Here is a 19723-nt window from a genome sequence, read left to right on the forward strand (position 1 = left end):
TTGTTGATTTGTATACATGTATTAACATAGTAATGGTGATCTTCTCATCTGAAAAGTTTCTTGTTTATATAAATCTACATGTACCGGTACATATCTTTTCATTGTAGATTAAAACTGAACACGACACATAAAAAGGAAACATCATTTTGGTTTTCTCATTTCTTATATTAGCACTCGGTAATATAGACCCTTTAAATTTGTTAAACCTGATTGCTTTTAGCTAGTCATTACAGTATCAGTGCAGCTAATATTGTCCTTTTTGTTTATGTTTCATTTCATAAAATAAACAAGCATTTATGTTTACTTGTGTTGACCTATGCAATAAAAATAGTGAGTATCATTGGTATCTTTTTCCCTGACATCCAATAAGTCAACTAAAATCATTTTAATCTAGCCCTTTCACATTGGCTATGAAGCAGACTTTTGTTCTGATCAATTCTATGAAGCAAAAAATATCAAAATCTAAACAATTGGAGGACAGAAAGAACTACCGTCCTTTTATGAAATGTGGTCAGCCTGAATTTTTCCTAGAATTAAAAAAAAAACACACACTTATTTTCCAACAAATCATTAATTAGATATTTATAAAACAACTTCTTTAATTTACTACACTTACAACCTCTCATTAACAATATATACAAAATACATGATACTTTAATGCACATATAAATTGGCTTATTTTGTTCACTGAATATGTTCTTTAACAATGCACATACAAACAAACAACTGATAAATCTCAGCAATGACTTTTATACACCAAAAATAAATAATGCATGTACTAGAACTGTACAGACAAAGGTTTTCTGGACAGATAAAAATATTTCATTCATAAGAGAAAATAAACAGCACTCTGAATGTGGAATCATAACCCACTCATATCTCTCCTATAAGTCTATGTAATTATAGATTAAATAATATCTAATAAAATTGAAACTTTTTTACATGAACTATGCAATAAACTTCTACAATCATTTTTACAGTCATTAATGCTAAATGATTCGATTAACATGATTAAATCAGGAATTATTATGAAAATATCGTCTGAAGATACAAATTGTCAAAAACAATTGATAATTTGCAAGTGGATTGTCTATCTCTATCTTTATTGTATTTCAAAATAAGAGTTTATGTATGAAGTAGATATTCGATGGAAAAGAAAAACAGGAGGTTCACAATGACACTAGGTGACAAATATTCTGGGAATCTTATTCACTGTATAGGAGAGGTTGAGTATAAGAGAACTGGGTAGCTCCAATTGTTAGATTGGAAAAACCTACAGATGGTCACCCAAATTGGGCTATAAAAGCAGATTATAAAATATTCTATTTTTTTGATTAAAAATCTAAACAAAATCTAGATTTTTCAAGTATACAAATTTGTTTTTTATAACACACTGTATTGAATAATAGTTTATTTTGGCATGCACAATCAATATTAATGTAACAGAAAACAGAGTCTCTCACATCCATGAAAACACATATCTAGTGTAGCTTGCCAAAAATGTGGGTATAATTCATCAGATTCTTCACCCACACCTGGATTTACATGGTCAGCTGCTTAACAAGTTACTGGCAAGCACAAGTCTTGTGTTGTCTTGGAGATGTCCTTGACACCTGAACACCGAGGCTACGGACAGCTGGCAGTGACTGTCTGCTTTAGAAGCACCACCTGAGATTTAGTCAGAGGAAGAAAATTAAATACATGTACATAATTATACATAAAATTAAGTTAATAGTTTTGAATTAAAAATCAGACAAAGGTTTATAAATTAGTAAAACAAATTCACTAATAGGCTTGATTCTTTTTAGTTGGTAACATGCTAGATGTGTTGACATTTGCTATAAGTATGCTAAAGAACGTGATGTGTCAAAAATTCCTTTAAAATACGTCAATACAGGGTGTCTTCTATAATGAAGAGGCGAAGCTTGTTTTTAGAAACCTTCCACAGTTTAAACTATCATGGAAATTATATTCATCATATAATAAATTGTACTCACATAAACATTGCACATTTAGAAGTTCCAGCTTCAGCAGAAATCATACTCTGACTTCCTTTTCTGTTTGAGTGCCTTTGAAGAAAATCAAATAAAATGAAAATGAAATGCTTCTTTGCCTTTTTTAGAAATATATATACATTGTTTTCATTTTAATCATGGATATTCTTCCCTTAATATACATATTTTTGCTGCTGTCCATAGATTTACTGAAACATGTAGATTTTAAATTGATTTGTAATTTAATTGCATCACTTGAAAATATTATAATTATTATATTTTGATGTATTATTTGCATGACATATTGTTATATTTATGGAGAGGAACTAGTAAGTTGTAAGAACTTGTTTCCAATCCATTTGACTCGTTCAATAAAATATGTTCAACACAATATTTTGAAAGAAAATTGTGATAAACATGTATGAGTCATAAATACATTTATTGTCCAACCTTTTTAATTGCTGTCCAGTCTTCTATAATTTCTACATCCTTTAACATGTATACTATATAGGGCCCTAAAGAAAACCAAAATGATATCAGTATGATCTTCAGACAATATTTATTCTCAACAAAAATAATACCAGTAAATGGTTACTGATTAATGATAAGAGTTCATCTTGCAAAACATTTACATTTCAAAAAACTGAGTTTGTATTTAATTTATTACAATAATCTCACTAGTAAATTGCCAAAATTAATGTATAGTAGATAAAAATACATGGAGTTAAGATTATAAACCAGTAGTACTAAAAATAGAACTTAATACTGCTGGGGAAATGTTACATATCATTTGATTAACCAGAAGTCTCTGTCGAGACTGTAGCTCTACTGGTTTGTACTTATCAAAAGCCATTGCACTATTTTATGTATCTTTGTGTAGTCTACTTGTGTGCCAACTTATTTTGAAATCAAACTAAAACTGTAGAAGGAGTAGCGTTTTAAAGGAATTTCACAGAAATTTCTATTTCTAGTAACCGTGGTAACACCGTTCATCGAAATCAAAAACCGATGCACTATTCTATGTATCATAGTGTAGTCTACTTGTGTGCCAAGTTATATTGAAATCAGACCAAAACTGTAGAAGGAGTAGTGTTTTAAAGGAATTTCACAGAAAATTCTATTTTTAATAACCATGGCAACACCGTTCACCGAAATCAAAAACTCATGCACTATTCTATGTATCTTAGAGTAGTCTATTTGTGTGCCAAGTTACATTGAAATCAGAATAAAAACTGTAGAAGGAGTAGTGTTTTAAAGGTATTCACAGAGAATTCTATTTTTAGTAACCATGGCAACACCGTTCACCGAAATGAAAAACTGATGCACTATTCTATGTATCTTAGTGTAGTCCTTTTTTGTGCCAAGTTACATTGAAATCAGAATAAAAACTGTAGAAGGAGTAGTGTTTTAAAGGTATTCACAGAGAATTCTATTTTTAGTAACCATGGCAACACCGTTCAGAGAAATCAAAAACTCATGCACTATTCTATGTATCTTAGAGTAGTCTATTTGTGTGCCAAGTTACATTGAAATCAGAATAAAAACTGTAGAAGGAGTAGTGTTTTAAAGGTATTCACAGAGAATTCTATTTTTAGTAACCATGGCAACACCGTTCACCGAAATCAAAAACTGATGCACTATTCTATGTATCTTAGTGTAGTCTACTTGTGTGCCAAATTATATTGAAATCAGACCAAAACTGTAGAAGGAGTAGCATTTTTAAGGAATTTCACAGAAAATTCTATTTTCAGTAACCATGGCAACACCGTTCATCGAAATCAAAAACCGATGCACTATTCTATGTATCTTAGTGTAGACTACTTGTGTGCCTAGTTATACTGAAATCAGACCAGAACTGTAGAAGGAGTAGCGTTTTTAAGGAATTTCACAGAAAATTCTATTTTTAGTAACCATGGCAACACCATTCATCGAAATCAAAAACCGATATACAGAACTAGGTATCTTGGTGTAGTCTACCTGTGTGCCAAGTTATATTGAAATCAGACCAAAACTGTAGAAAGAGTAGCATTTTTAAGGAATTTCACAGAAAATTCTATTTTTAGTAACCATGGCAACACCGTTCATTGAAATCAAAAACCGATGCACCATTTTATGTATCTTAGTGTAGTCTACTTGTGTGCCAAGTTATATTGAAATCAGACCCAAACTGTAGAAGGAGTAGCGTTTTTAAGGAATTTCACAGAAAATTCTATTTTTAGTAACCATGGCAACAGCGTTCATCGAAATCAAAAACCAATGCACTATTCTATGTATCTTAGTGTAGTCTACTTGTGTGCCAAGTAATATTGAAATCAGACTAAAATTGTAGGAGGAGTAGCGTTTTGAAAAATTGTTTACAGACAGACGGACAGACAGACAGACAGACAGACAGACAGACAGACAGACAGACAGACAGACAGACGGACGGACGGACGCCGGACGTATTACTATCGCATAAGCTCTTCTGGTCTCTGACCAGTAGAGCTAAAAAAAGAATCTATGATATCTTATACCTGACACAGAAACAGGTTTTTTCCTTCGTTCTGAAGAAGTACCGTCTATTTTCTTTTTACTCTTACTCATTGTTTGTGTTTCATCCCAGAGATCTAGGAAACAAAAATAAAATAACAAAAATGTCAAAGGATTTTGAACCAAAAAAGTAAAGCTTTATGTACAATATATTACAATTTGACTACAATGTATTACAAAATACAAAGTGAACAAAGTTGACGTGTACAAAAATTTTTTACTTTGAAAAATGTTGACTAAAGTCTTAATCATAACCAAGTTGTGCTAATCGCTAAGGAAATAAATACTAAATTTCACTGATTAAACACATACCTGAAGATATATCTATATTATGTCTATCTTCTTCTAGTCGGCGGATTCTATCCTCAAGTTCACCTTTGACACTATCATATAAAAGTTCCTTTTCACTCTACAGTGGAAAGAAACCATATGAAATGTTGATTCAAAGAAAGAACAATTAATGATACAAGCAGATTTACCATAAAATTAAAGTACAGAACATAATATTTATTTTTCTGATAAAGTTAATATAAGATTATTTGCAAAAAAATTATTCATGAATAATGCAACAAGTAAATGTTGGAATAGAATTTATATTTTACCTCTAAATTTTGCTGTGCAGCTAAAACCTCACTTTCAAATTTATTTTGAATACTGTCTATCCTGAATTCCCTTAAGATTCCTGTGAGAAAAAAAATTAATATAATGTTCACCTTCATTTTACTATCTGGAAAAAAAATGACAGAACACAAATTCAACACATACAAACTTTATATTATTGTTATAACTTCTTTAGTCTATCATCATTTTTCAAACATGGTAACATTTGAGGAAATGATTCTTGAATCATATGTTCTGTACAAATTTAATTGTACATGTACCACTAAAGTCAGGCTATCTATTTATATTCAGCCACATGCTAAGTTTCAATGCTTTGCCTATAAATTGAAAACAGATTATTTATAATACAATTATTTTTTAAACTAAATTTGTGCAGTAGAATGTAAATTGTCCAGAACTTTGACCTGCTACTTCTGTTCTAATCCTCATGTTTTCCTGTAGTTGTGCCAGAGGACTGAGGTATTCCAGGGCCCTGCCTGCTTTAACTTCCTCCAGTTTATGTTCAATTTGACCCATTCTCTCCTTGTAAAGCCTGTAATAAGTAGATGTCTTAATAAAGCTCATGGCGTCATGCCCAAAGCAGCTATCATTAAAGATATCTTATACATGTGAGAAACTTTGTTAGTAACAACTTACCTCTTTCCATATTTAAGGACATGCTAAAAATTGGTATATGTTTTAAAGAAAAGAGGATTAATCTTTTTTTTTCATATACCAGCCTCGATTACATCATACATGTACATCTATGACATCACTGAATCAAGAAATGATTGTTTAATTTTAAGAAATAAGTAATTTCTTATAATCTGTTCTGCTGTTTTAGTCCAGAGACAACAGAAAACGCTTAAGAAGAATACAATGTTTACAATGGCAATGGTTCAAAATATATTCTAGAAAACTTACACTTCTTTTAAATCTGAGAACTGTTTTTCTAGGTCTGCCATATCATCTAGGCATTCTGTTTTTCTTCTTTCACATTCTTCTTCATCAAGTTCTGTAATATTTATTTAAAAATGCAATGAAGAATTAACGTTTAAATTGTAGGAATGCTTGTTCATGCACATGATGTATACTGCTAACAGTTTAAAATAGGATAAGGCCTAGATATATAAATAAAGTTTCTCAAATAACTCTAAATCGTATGAGCCAATCTTGAAATTTTTTTCTGTTATATTGAATACTTTTTGTATGTTAAAAATTCTAATTTCACAATTAAAAAACATAATCTTTGTCTCTTCTGTCTTCCAAGAAAAAAATCCTTTCAAGTCAGTGAAGTCCTCAGGAAAAATGGCACCAAAAGTTGCCATTTTGAGGAAAAGAAGTGAATATTGCTTCTCTTAAGAATATTTTTATAGACAAATGATAGACAAATTTCACATTCCTAAGAGTTATCTCCCGTATCGGCGTAACGCTTATTTTCCCCACTTTGTCCTTTGTAAGCTACCTGTTAATATTTTAAATTTTCAAACGAAATCGGGCAATTTCGACCTGTACCTGTACTGCCATAGTATGAGGCAACATGAAAAACATAATAAACATATTGATACAGATTTTATTTCTAAAATACTGACCCATAAAGTTGGTAAGGTTATAGAGGGAAAACAGTGCCTTACGCCGGCTGACCCCGGTTTGACCCCACAAATGGGAATAACTTTTGTAAATGTGAAAGTCGTCTACTGCCACAGTAAAATAAACAGTGGGGGTTTAAAATAATGATTTCCTACTTTTTTTAATCGAATAGGAAACCCACTATTCATATTTATCAAGAAAGTTTGTCTATTTTCATTCATTATTTTTATTTTTTACTATCACAGAACATATTAACAGTACTGATATTCCAGAATGGTGCAAACTGGAATCGGGTTCGAATTATGGATGTTTCGGGACCGCGATGTTTCGGGACCTGACAATACGTTTCGGGACTTGGGTTAACACGTTTCGGGACTTGGGCTAACACGTTTCGGGACTTCTATATATTTTGTTAAGGAAATGAAATAAAACTTGTTTACTTGTGTTTTTATGTTTATACATGTATAATTTCTCAGTTTTATACACAATTCTTATAGTTTTTATTAGTTTTAAAGTTTGCATGCGGCATGGAGCACGCATGCCGAGAAAATCAAACGCCCGCGATGTTTGTCTCTTTCATTTCTTATTATAGCATTTGATATACTTGATATATTACGTTTATAAAGTATTTGGTTAACCAAAATTTAATTCAAAAAATATATTTTAGAATTATGTATTGATTTATTTATAGTGTTTGATACGAGACAGAGTTTGTAGAATTAAAGCCGGGACACAATCGCAACTGCTGTGTGAAGATCACGGACGTGTTTTTCTTTCTAAGACTTTCTTTCTCTCCATTTCAATAATAATTTTAGATGTTTGATTTCATAATATTTGTTTACAGAATTTACAAAGGCACAAGCTAGCACATGTGCAGTAAAAACTTTACGTTTTACGGGTAGTTGTCTTTGAATTCATGTTTACTGTGTATACACAGACTACAAATCTCAATGAAACTAAATTATCGATCTTCGTATATACCCGACCAGTGCGTAATATTATGTGGTGTTACATAATTAGGTACATCACACACTGTAAATGATACTGTAAATAAATACTAAATGTTATTTAATTTGCAAATATTAAATTTTTCATGTTACATGTACGTTGTAAAAGTGTTTTAAAGATATTCCAGATTTAAAAAAAAATGACTACGTTAACAGGTCAACTTAAATTTTATTTTTTATGAAATTTCCACCTAGCCACATTAAATAGATAAAGCTATGAAATTTAAAATATTTTTAAAGACATTATTTGAAACGATACCAAATGAAATCATGTTGTTTATACCATTTAATGTTCTTTTTAAAAGTATCACGGTATTTTTGAAAAATCTACATTTAGGGAAAATGTTCTTGCAAAATTTGTAAAATATGTTTATTTACAATGTTTTGGAAACTTTAAAAATGTTTTCGTAACATTTCCAGGGATTCCAATACTATGCTAAAACTTTCTGAAAAAATATTTGAAACCGTTTGGGAAAAAAATAGACAAAATCACGATCAAAACATTTTGAAAACCTTTATATTTTGTTGAACTTTTGAGATGGGAAAATTATTACTGTTTTATAAATATTGTTTGATCTGGAATTATTTCATTTACCAATAAACAAACGATATTTTTTTTGCATAGTTTTAGATTTTTAATTTCTTAAAAAAATTTCATAAGAAACCACATAATCTTTTCAGTCCCCATTACCGGCGGCGTCTTTATACATGTACGTAACACTTCCCTATGGGATATGTGTACCTGGTCCTAGTTGTTGTTTTAACAATTAATACTGACATATTTTTAAAGATATATTCGAAGGTAGCTGGAGATCACTTGAATATTTTTAAAATATATATCATCAACCTGAGAAGCTTAAAGTTTGCCCTCCCCCCTTACCACACACTCAAGAAAAAATAACTAATAAAAAAAATTTGATAAGATTTTTAGAAATAAAAATGAATTTTGTAAAGATTTATTCTTATTCGTCTGTTATAGAAAAAAACACATCAAAGTATATCTTTATGAAAATTTTTATTATAAATGTTAAAATTCGGATTTAGCTTGAAATATTAAAATATTACGTATATGTGTACTTAGAATAATATGCTATATCACCATAATAAAATAATTTGTTGAGATCCCGAAAAAAAATTAACCCAAGTCCCGAATCGTCTTTACCCAAGTCCCGAACCGTCTTGTCGCTAGTCCCGAAACGTCGTATTAGTCAGGTCCCGAAACGTCGTGGTACCGAAACATCTTGCACCCAAAAAAAATAACCCAAGTCCCGAATCGTCTTTACCCAAGTCCCGAACCGTCTTGTCGCTAGTCCCGAAACGTCGTATTAGTCAGGTCCCGAAACGTCGTGGTCCCGAAACATCGTGCACCCTCGGGTTCGACATCACAGTTATGCTGAGAAAATTCGAAATAAGAGCTCTCATTTCTACTAATCGCACTTTAAAAATAATAAAATGCGTAAATTTCTTCTCCTGAATAACTATAACAATCTACAGACATGCTATATCAATTAATTCAATGATTCATGGAATGTCTAGAAGGGATTCCCCGTCTTCCTCTACAAATTTTACCTGAACCATCTTCTTCCTCTGAACCCATTTCTGAGTCATCATCAGAACTGTTGTTGCTTCCCGGGGTTTCTTGCTCCATTTCTTCTTCCTCTGTTTCCGTTTTTCCGTTCTCCAAGACAGGCATTTTCATCATATCGTATCAAAATATTCACCTCATTTCCCAAACATTCAAAGTGCGCGTAGCGGAAGTCTGTGTCGGAATTAATGGCAATGCGCATGTGTATTGGAAAACCACACTGTTTCTATTTTTACATCATAGATACAACATAGGCGGATCAGAATACTTTCAACATAAATAAAATGTATTTTCTTCACTCCCATAAAGAACCAGGCAAAATTTATCACAATGATGGGACCGGTACAAACAGGCATGGGACAATGAGTTTTTTCATCGCAGAAAACCATGGGACAAAAACATTTTTTTCAGAGATACACTACTTAAGGCTGTTCAAAGTTAATTCTACGTTTAACATCACATCCAAAGTTCGAAACCTGCGAGGGAGGGAGGAAAAAAAATAAACAAACAATTTTTTTTAAACAATTGTGAATTTATTCAAATTAACCTATTCAGTACATTAAAAAAACATTATAATTGAGTAATAAGAGTATTGGATATCATGACAGCTAAGTCTAATTTCTCAATTCTCATGTAAATGGTTTGAGTCCTTTTTGTAAGCAAACAATATAGAATAAATTTGCAGGAGAGTGGCTTTTAACTAGGCCTCGTTGTTATTCTGGTTCGTCCGTCTGTCACACCATGTTGTTTTTAAATTAATTATCAAAATTAATTTTAAGTATTATAGCCATTGAAGTAATCTTTTTAGAATATATTGTTATATTCAGCCTGCGTAGGAGGATATTGGGTTGAAAAACCGACATGAATGGGAAGGGGGGGATTGAAAGGCAGTAGCCTAATTTTATAACAAAAAATTAAAAAAAAATATACCCCTTTGCCGCGGGGGGGGGGGGGGGGGTGTTGTTGTTGTTGTTATGTTACTCCTACTTCTAATCTCAGCGAGATGTCGTATAGGGACTAAAATTTTGTCTGGTGTCCCTACGACCATGTGCAGACAAAATTTTTAGTCCCTACAACATCTCGCTGAGATTCCCCTTAATTTTCGAAAATATGGTTTTGGTGGTGCTTTTTAAATTTGTAAGAAGAGTTCAGTGACCCATTTTTTTTTGTAGAAAAATATTTTATATCCACATTTAATCTTATTGGACATCTATCTAATCTACACTACTATTCATTTTCCCAAAGATGACGTGATTACTTCCTTTTTTTAAAATGTAAGAAAAGTTCATAACACTTTTTTTTTTTTTTTTTTTTTTTACAGAACACCAGTTTTTATTTTATCAGGAAACTGTCATTTTTCCAACCCCCATTTAGCCCCCCCCCCGGTGAAAATGAAAATTCCGAAACCTTAATGCATGTATACAGGACTCTAGCAATCATTTTTCAAAAGATAATTTGGCTATTGCTTAAAATTTAAGACGTGTTCCCCGGTCTTGGAACTAAGTTTTTTTTTTGTAGAAAAAGAGAATAAGTGCACATTTACATGTATTTAAGTTGTATGCCTTATATAACTGAATGAAATTTAGAGATTTTCATAGAGTATTTGTTACATGGTGCTTTTGAGCACTTCGTATTAATAAATTATTTTTGACCCGACACATATTTTAGGTTTTTCATAGCAAAATTTGGACACTGTCATTTTTTCTGTAATATTGAAGGGTACCCAGGTCTTATCCACAGCTCCTCCTATAGCACAGAATAAAATTTTAATGATACTTTCACAGATTCTTTATTACATAATGCCATTATGACCTCCCATTTTATCAGTTTTGATTTGACACTTATTACGGGTCTCCCAGAGCAAAACATGGACTTCGCCATTAAAATCATTTGGGAGTAGGGGTATCATTAGTGAGCTCATTGCTCACAGTACCTCGAGTTAACATCGATCATTCTCTCATTGCTTTATTTAGGCTAGGATTTTAGCAAATTTAAACAAATAAATTTACACATGGTTTGTGCCTTATGAGTTTGTATCTTTCAGTCATTAAATCATATGATAAGACAATTGCTGTAGTCAATACGATGATTTAGTCACCTTCATAGTACAAGATCTCCTCTTTCAGGATCGTTGAATATTGTATTTCTCAGATGGCTAGATCGCCGTCACATAACGACTTACGTATTGACCTAAAACAGCAATTATTATATAAATATTGCATGTAGTTGAGTGTAACATTGTACAATAGCTAATAAGACCCAAAGAAAATAAAAATTTTTTCCATTATTTGAGGATTATTGAAAATATACTCTGATAATTTGGTTTAGATTATTGGAGAGACTAACCGTGGGTCGATTTTGCGCGGGAAAACACCGCTGCCAAGCTGTCACACCTCTGATCAATGAATCTGAACACATGGTATAATAATATTGTGTCTTTGTTTATTGAATAAGTCGATTTACAAAACTTTTCTAAGGAAACCTAGCTGACGATGTTCGCCACGTCAATGATACGGACACGTTGCAACAATGACGAAGAAATTTTTTTTACGTAGCCTTCATACTTAATAACAAACCTAGTATTTCATTACAATTGTCCAGCAATGCCTACCAGAACTGGTACTGAGATAATTCTATGTATCCTCACAACTCAGATTATTGTCTGCTTAATTCATGGAATCAAAGGGTAAGAATTTAGAGACTTATATCGTATTAAACTAGATACGTGTATATATATTTAAATATCTATACTGTATTCTCATTCATTATGTGGCAAGCAAGTTTTGACCATTAAAAAATAACATGGAAATTCTGTATATACATATTCTTAGTAATAAAGGAATGCCTTTACTAAGCTTGAATTTATATCAATATGAAATAAATAATGGTACGCATTTTTATGTACAACAATTCATTTTCGATGAAATTTTGAATATAACACATAAAAGAATTATGTAATCTTTATTTTCACTTGTAATCATTCTTTAAATTTAAAACATAAAATAATTCTTTCGTCTATATACTTTTAATTTTGCCGATTTTGATCAATGAATTTAGAATATTTTAATTCATTTTTAGCAGTTTATCCTATTTTGCGTTTAGAAGAATTTTGATGTACATATTTTGTGCCATATTTTACAGAAATGCAATAGAAGCAGAAAAGTGTGACATCAGTAAATGGTATACCAAAATGTCTTCTGAAGGATTGTTTGATAGCTCAATGAATACCCAGCAGCAAAAATTACACAACACAATTCAGAAACTAGTTGTCCACGGTAAAAATAAACGTAACGTAAAACTTGTCGACTGTAAAATCTTAGAAATGTACGAAAATGAAATGAAGAAAGGGAAAGTCAAAGCTACCAATTCAAAATCTACAACAGAAACTTTAAAGGCAGCTGACAATTTAACAATTATAAAAAGCACAGAAAATACTCTATCACATAAGAATGACATAACCAAGATAGAGAATCCACGAAATGAGAACATTGCAGAACTCGAATCTCAGGAGGAAGCAGCCGAAAGAATATTCAGGGAAAGAGACAGAGAAAGCGAAGTGTTTGCAGACGATAGTGAGATTGATGAAACAGAACTAGATGAAATAATAGATGAAAGTAACAGTGATGGGGAATTTGATGACTCAGAAAAGCACAACGATAACCAAGCACATAAGTCCTGGTTAGATGACAAGAATCAAAATTCATTGGTGCAGAAAGAAATTCTCAGTCAAGAGCAAAACACGCATGACTTTGAAACAATCGAGACAGAATCAAATGGAACAAGTAACTCAAAAGAAATTTTACAAGAAAGAAATGCTAAAGACATATTTAAGTATATGGAAACCGGAGGAAAGACATGTCGAAGGTATACATGGAAATTACAAAAATACATGATTTTGAAAATATCCCCAAAAGAAAAAGTGGATTCAACAACCAAGGAAATTTTTGGATACAATTGTAAAATATCATATGCACTCTCGCCCTCGTACTGCTTACTACAAGTAAAAAACACAGCAATGTTTAATATGACACAACATATGTCAGACAAGCTGGAGAAAGGTACAGCTTCCTTAACAGATAATTTGCTTACTCCAAATAATCTAGGCAGTATAAATAAAAACACCAATAAAATCTTTGAAGCAGGAAAGGAGATGGAAAATTTAGTCGATCCCAATGAATTTTCTGAAGAGCAGGAAGGAATGCTAATAGATGGAAAATTTAACGAGGAAATTGACGACATTTCTTACACTGCTTATTCTGAAGATATGCTCATGTCTTATAACAATAAAGATTTACCAAATGATGCTGTACAAAGATCTTCGAATGAAGAAAACAACAATGAATATAAATCGCAGCAAACGTTTGACAGAAAGGTTTTGGAAGACATGTTGTCTTTGAAAACGGAAGAGTATACAAAGAAAATAAATGTTCTGGAATTAAATATAATAAAGCTTGAAAATCAGATGTTAATGGAAAAACTGAACAAAGAAAATCATTCCAGTACCATAGCGAGACTAGAGAATAGCATTCTTAGGTTAGAGAACGAGCTGTTAAGAATGAAACAAAGCTTCCATCATATGAAAATTGAAAATGACGAAATGAAGAGAACTCAACGAAAATACTTAGAACTAGGACACAGTTCTGAAAGTTACTCTTTACAAAAGCTTAATCACGACCAACTTCTGTCAGAACAACAGCAAACAATTATGAAACTGTCAGAGAAGTTACAAAACCAATCAAACTTGATAGATAATTTAAAGAATCGGTCCGAGGGTCTTGATGACCAAAACAGAATATTGTATGCAATGGTCATGAACCAAACTGTATTGATGTCACAAATTATGGCAAAAGTACAATCTCTTACTGAACAAACTCTACAACAACGTGAAACAGCAGAGAAAATGAAGCAAAAGTTAGAAAGTGGTTTAGAAGACGTCAGAGAATTAAAAAATAGCCAGGCAAATCAGGGACTGGTTGATCCAGCCACAAACTCAAAGGAATCATATCTTGATGATCTCTCAAACCAACTGCTACAGCAACTAGACGATCTAGTGTCAGATAAAAAACTAGAAAGTGGTGAAATAATTGAACAATCGTCTTTTGTTGGACAACTAAAAGACCAAGACGATGAAATCGATGAACAGTTAAAGGAGTATTTACATTACACCTCAATCACATCATCTGTCAAACTTCAGGAATGGTGTGACTCTAGTGCACATTGTTTTAAGGGCTTTATTATTATATCCGAGTGTGCACCGTACTCACCTTTTATTTTTGCTAATTGTGAATCAGAAAGCCTGATGTCATACTCTGAATCTGACAATGAACCAGAAAGTTTAGAAATCATTCCAAGAAGTGAAGAAAAGGAATCAAACAAAACAAAAGATTCTGAAACCTCAAAAAACGTACAGCCGCCTGATCCTGATGATAGGACGAGTGTTCAAAAGGAAGACAAAAATATCCTCCATGTTGATCGATACAATGAAACCAGTGAAGAGGAGGTTTTAAAGGCTATGGAAAAGACCATCGAAGAACTTGAACTTAAACAATCTTTAACAACAAAAAATGTGCAAAACGAAGACAAAGATATGATAAAAGAACAAAAAAGTATGAATACATGGGAATCTGATTTCGGTAAAGGAAGCGAAGACAATATCAATAAAATTAAAAGCGAAGTACACCCAAATTCTGTCGCAAAACATATGAAAAAAGATACAAATCGTAGAAACGAAAGTGATATCAGCGGCTCACATACGAACGAAAAATATATAGATGATTCTGGTGATAAAGCCAAATTACAAGAATTACAGAAGACGAAAAATAAAGATAGCAGTAATGAGAGTACGAATTTAGAAAATAGAGAACATAAAACTGAAATAGCAAAAGGAAAAAACACATCAGTAAAGTATGTTGCAGATGGACAAAGTGACCCAAAAGGTTCGTATCAAATTATGATACTAAGTTTAATCAGATTATGTATATTCATCAATGTAACTTGTCTTTATCTTTCTGTATTTTAAGCTCACCTGAGCCAAAGGCTCAAGTGAGCTTTTCTGATCAAAAGAATCTGGGGGGATTAGGCGAGTCATATGCCCACGCAAGGACAGGTAAAATATCGAATTTAAAAATTCTAACTAATTCCACTTTTTGTTAAATTTGAGAGTTATTTATAATCCTCTGCATACAGTTAAGATAAAACCAGAATCAAATGACTTAGAAATTGATTGTAATTAACCCACCAAAATGGTAAAACGCTTTAGTAACCGTAAAAATGATAGAAATTGAGTGTTAAAACTGTGTTTTTTTTATATAGAGTGGGTCTGCATACCATTTTTTTGTAAACAAATATTGAAAGGGTATGGAAAGATGTATCCTTTACCATTTTCAAAAAAATGGTACGAAGACCCACTCCATATAAAAAAGTTAGTTTTCCTACTTCAATTTCGGAACATATTCTCAAAAACTCCAAGTCCAATTGTGTGCTTGCTATACATATAGAACTGTTTGTTATTTAAAGGGAAATGTATATACGACTGCGTGGCTCAGTGGTCATAGCGGCGGTGTTAAAGCCCCCAGGTATTTGTCGCGAGTGTTCGAATCACGCTTTTTTTTGAAGTTCAGGTTGAAGTTTATAGATAAATATATTTTTACACTAAAAACAAAGTGAAAAAATAAGATAATAAATTTATTTACGGTCAATTAATATATTTCCTAAAATAAACAAGTTTTCAAGATATGTATAACATTTTGAATGCATTCAGTCAAGACTACATTGCACAATCGAAATGTAAACAATCATGGGTAGACCAGCACGGTATGGCTGTTCCGTATGCAAAAACAGTGAAAAGGAAAGGTAAAGCGTACCATCTCCCCACCCCTGAAAACATATTCAATAGAACAATTAACACGCAGTATGAAAAGCATCACATGTTAAAAATACTGTAACGATAACAGCAAGGTTTAAAAATGTAGATATTGTCATTAGAACAGTGCTGTACAAAGTTTAAATGTTTAGGTAAATCGTACGACTATTCCGATATGCTTACAGAGCGACAAAATTCGTGTGGGCATATGACTCGCCTAATCCCCCCAGATTCTTCGTCCGTTGTCTGTAGTTGTCTTTGTCGTCTTTAACTTTTCACATTTTCGACTTCTTCTCAAGAACCACAGGCCAATTTCAACTAAACCTGGCACAAAGTATCCATAGGTGAAGGGAATTCAAGTTAGTTCAAATGATGGACCACGCCATTATTTAAGGGGGATGTACAAGCCAATTGGGTCTAGTCTGGTGTAAAATAAGAAATACCAAGAATGCGCTTTATACTCTACTAAACTAAACCAAAGTTACTCAAAGTGCTAATGCACTAACTACCTACTGTTAGAGACCAAAATTAGTAAACAATTAAGTTTATTTTGTTTTAATTAGGAGGAAATTAATCGTGTTAGAACTGCGCAGCTACAGCATTAACGAGATGATAAATGCATTGAAAATGGTGTTAGTTTGATTCATTGATAATATGGCTACAACCATTTGTTTCGCTTTTTTCTTGTCATTTTCCATAATTCTGGAAAATTTGATTTTTCATATGGGTGTCTTCCTGGGGCAATATGTTTATTTCGTCCGCCATTGCTCTGTCAAACAGAGTTCGAATAACATTGATTTTAGAATAAATGCGACCATAATAACATCAAGACAAGAAATTACCCTGTAATAATCATTAGGTTATATTACTTACCACTTTTATTTGTTGCATCGCATCATCTGATTAATGAAAAACGCGATTTTAACCCCACTCCAGCAAATCGGGAAAAACTGTTCTGTTTACAGTTCGAGTTTCCTCGTTAAAATTATTCCACTGAGCACGTGGTTGGCATGTGCATATATCTGCTGTGGATATATCCGTTTATTACCATGATTATATTTAATTTTTCATGGGACAAGTCTTGATAATTTGTTGATTTCTTTAAAACTCAAGAAAAAAGATAAAAATGTCCTAAACATATGTGTTTACGGCGGGTCTTTTTTCTGTGGCGATAGAAGTTATTTTCAAATGGGGCACTGCAAGGAGGATGCTTAGCATATAATTTGAAAATGTTTAACAATATGCGGTGCATGAAAAACAAATTGTAATTACATGTCTTACATTCTAAAATTGGTACATATGTATATTTTGGCTAGAAGTTAGATAGAAAAATAGGCAGTTATAGGATTTCCTTCAGGCACCTCACATAAATAGCTAGATTGTTTGCAATGACCAACACATTGTATGGAGTAATGTTTGGACATAAAAACGCATCATGTCTTATTATGTTGACAACGTTGTAAGCTCTCGCTCAATGCATACGAAGCTTGATAAAATATATTGAGTTGTTTCTTCGAAATTTAGAAGCGAGTACAACGTTTGCAAAGAAAGGTCCATTGCATATGCTATGTCTATCATCGCAAAAAAAAAGTGAGAGGCTCCCCCCCCCCCCCCGAAAATCCTATGTTTGTTTTTCAAAACAGTGCAAAAGATTAAAAAATTTTGCATTACTAAGTACGTGATGGAATATGTACTAACCTTATAAGACCACTTGTTATAAAAATATTTGGTTGCCCCCTCTCCCGATCTACTGCCTGGAATTGGCCCGACTCATTTTTTTTACATCCCATTACACGATATTTTTTCTTTTTCTTCCGTCAACAATTATGTTTAAATTTAAAGGAATTTCTTTCTCACCTATAAATACGGACCCAATATTTTTTCCCTGAGTTGGGAGGACCACCAAACGTCATTTTAAAGATGGTATAAAATATTTAATTATGTTGATTTTTTTCTTTACTTTGTAAAATTTTAATTTTGACAATATGGGCAAATAGAATTTTCGTCACAAGTACCTGCATGACGTCATTTTCAGATTGTGACATCACAAACAAGGAGCAAAACTTCAGCATATGCTATTTATAGAACTTGTGTTTGGCTATGTTTCTAATCTGAATTGTGGTTTTGTAGATATAGAGATAGTTCGAACTTTTTGATCACCCCTGGTACTAGTAGGTATTAAAACAAGGTCATTCATATCGATTATAATGTGTCTTATTTCTCTGTGTTTCATTGGTGATAATTAAAATTTTGATAGATAATATAAGTTATCTATGGCAAACTTACAAACTCTTAATTTTTAACTTTGATGATGCTCATTTTTCCTTACCTGGAATCAAAGAGTTTAAGATTTTTTTATATCAATACGTACACTATTTAACAACTGTTCGATAATAATACTAAATAAATTACTTCAAGCCACACTATAACACCTTTCCTCTTTTAAAAGTGTTCATATTATTTGAAATATTTTGCAACTGTAATTCTCTTCTACATTTAAAGATTGTTATGTCCCTCCATATTAAGAAGAGGTTTGGAAAACAAAATTCTGTGCTAAAAATAGACCACGTGCTGCTATCCATGAACTACTTTCATGGTTCTTTGCACTCTTTTTGGAGACAACGGTACCTTGTTTTGAACTTGAAATTATCATTTAAAAGTGCAAAATTTAGACATTTTCTCAACAAATGGTTGTAGAGAGAACATTAATGCACAGTTTGCATATTTTTTTGGATTTTTTAAGGCTCTGCTGAATTCTGTAGCTGCGCAGTTCTAAAGAGCACATCAAAAGCATTTTTCTGCAAAAGTATAGATTATATATACACAACATGCATTCAGTTATGAATATTTATGTATCTTTATCATTAGGACTTAAAATTTGATCAAAATATAATGTATTTTAGCCATTTGAAGAAATGTTTACATTTCGTTTTCACTGCACTAAAGGTGGCCGTACATCCCCCTTAAGGGGATATAATTGAGCAATAGTGAAAATTTGATGGCATGTTTTAAAAATCTTCTTCTAAAGAATAACTGTGCCAAGAAAGTTAGGATCATGACACTTATAGGGAAGCATCCTCAGGTAGTGTAGATCAAGTTTGTTCAAATCATGACCCCCGGGGTAAGGACGGGGCCACGATGGCCGATCAAAGTCTACATAGAAATATATAGGAAAATTCTTTTAAAATCTTCTTCTCAAGAACCACTGTGCCAGGAAAGATGAAACATAGAAATATATAGGAAAATTCTTTTAAAATCTTCTTCTCAAGAACCACTGTGCCAGGAAAGATGAAACTTATAGGGAAGCATCCTCAGGTAGTGTAGATTTAGATTTATTCAAGACCATATTCATGACCCCTGGGGGTAGGGCGGGGCCACAACGTGGAATCCAAGTTTTACATAGAAACATGTAGAAAAAATTTTCTTTTCAAGAATAGCAAAGCCATGATTAGTCCTATTCATATGGAAGCATTCTCAGGTAGTGTAGATTCAATTTTGTTCAAGTCATGACCCCTGGGGGTAGGGTGTGGCCACAATATAAGTTCAAATGTAAAGG

At 32.3% G+C, this 19723-nt stretch overlaps 2 protein-coding genes across 2 annotated transcripts; one reads left to right on the forward strand and one right to left on the reverse strand.

The window, feature by feature from the left end:
- Nucleotides 1–1049: 1049 nt before the first annotated feature.
- LOC134232281 (breast cancer metastasis-suppressor 1-like protein) lies at nt 1050–9471 on the reverse strand. Its single transcript, XM_062714238.1, has 9 exons — nt 9290–9471; nt 6048–6138; nt 5549–5676; nt 5126–5205; nt 4836–4932; nt 4508–4600; nt 2445–2509; nt 1998–2069; nt 1050–1668 (listed from the first exon to the last, which is right to left on the reverse strand). Exons 1-8 carry the CDS (start codon nt 9420–9422, stop codon nt 2028–2030), a joined length of 729 nt encoding a protein of 242 aa, XP_062570222.1. The 5' UTR covers nt 9423–9471; the 3' UTR covers nt 1050–1668; nt 1998–2027.
- A 2220-nt stretch (nt 9472–11691) lies between these two features.
- On the forward strand, nt 11692–15918 carry LOC134232280 (uncharacterized). The gene is made up of 3 exons (XM_062714237.1): nt 11692–11991; nt 12447–14882; nt 15822–15918. The coding sequence occupies exons 1-3, from the start codon at nt 11909–11911 to the stop codon at nt 15916–15918; spliced, it is 2616 nt and encodes an 871-aa protein (XP_062570221.1). The 5' UTR covers nt 11692–11908.
- The last annotated feature ends 3805 nt before the right edge of the window (nt 15919–19723 follow it).

This window comes from Saccostrea cucullata, unplaced genomic scaffold (assembly GCF_032062105.1).
Source record: "Saccostrea cucullata isolate Sc308-1 unplaced genomic scaffold, CSIRO_AGI_Scuc_v1 ctg4089, whole genome shotgun sequence".
Taxonomy (NCBI): domain Eukaryota; kingdom Metazoa; phylum Mollusca; class Bivalvia; order Ostreida; family Ostreidae; genus Saccostrea; species Saccostrea cuccullata.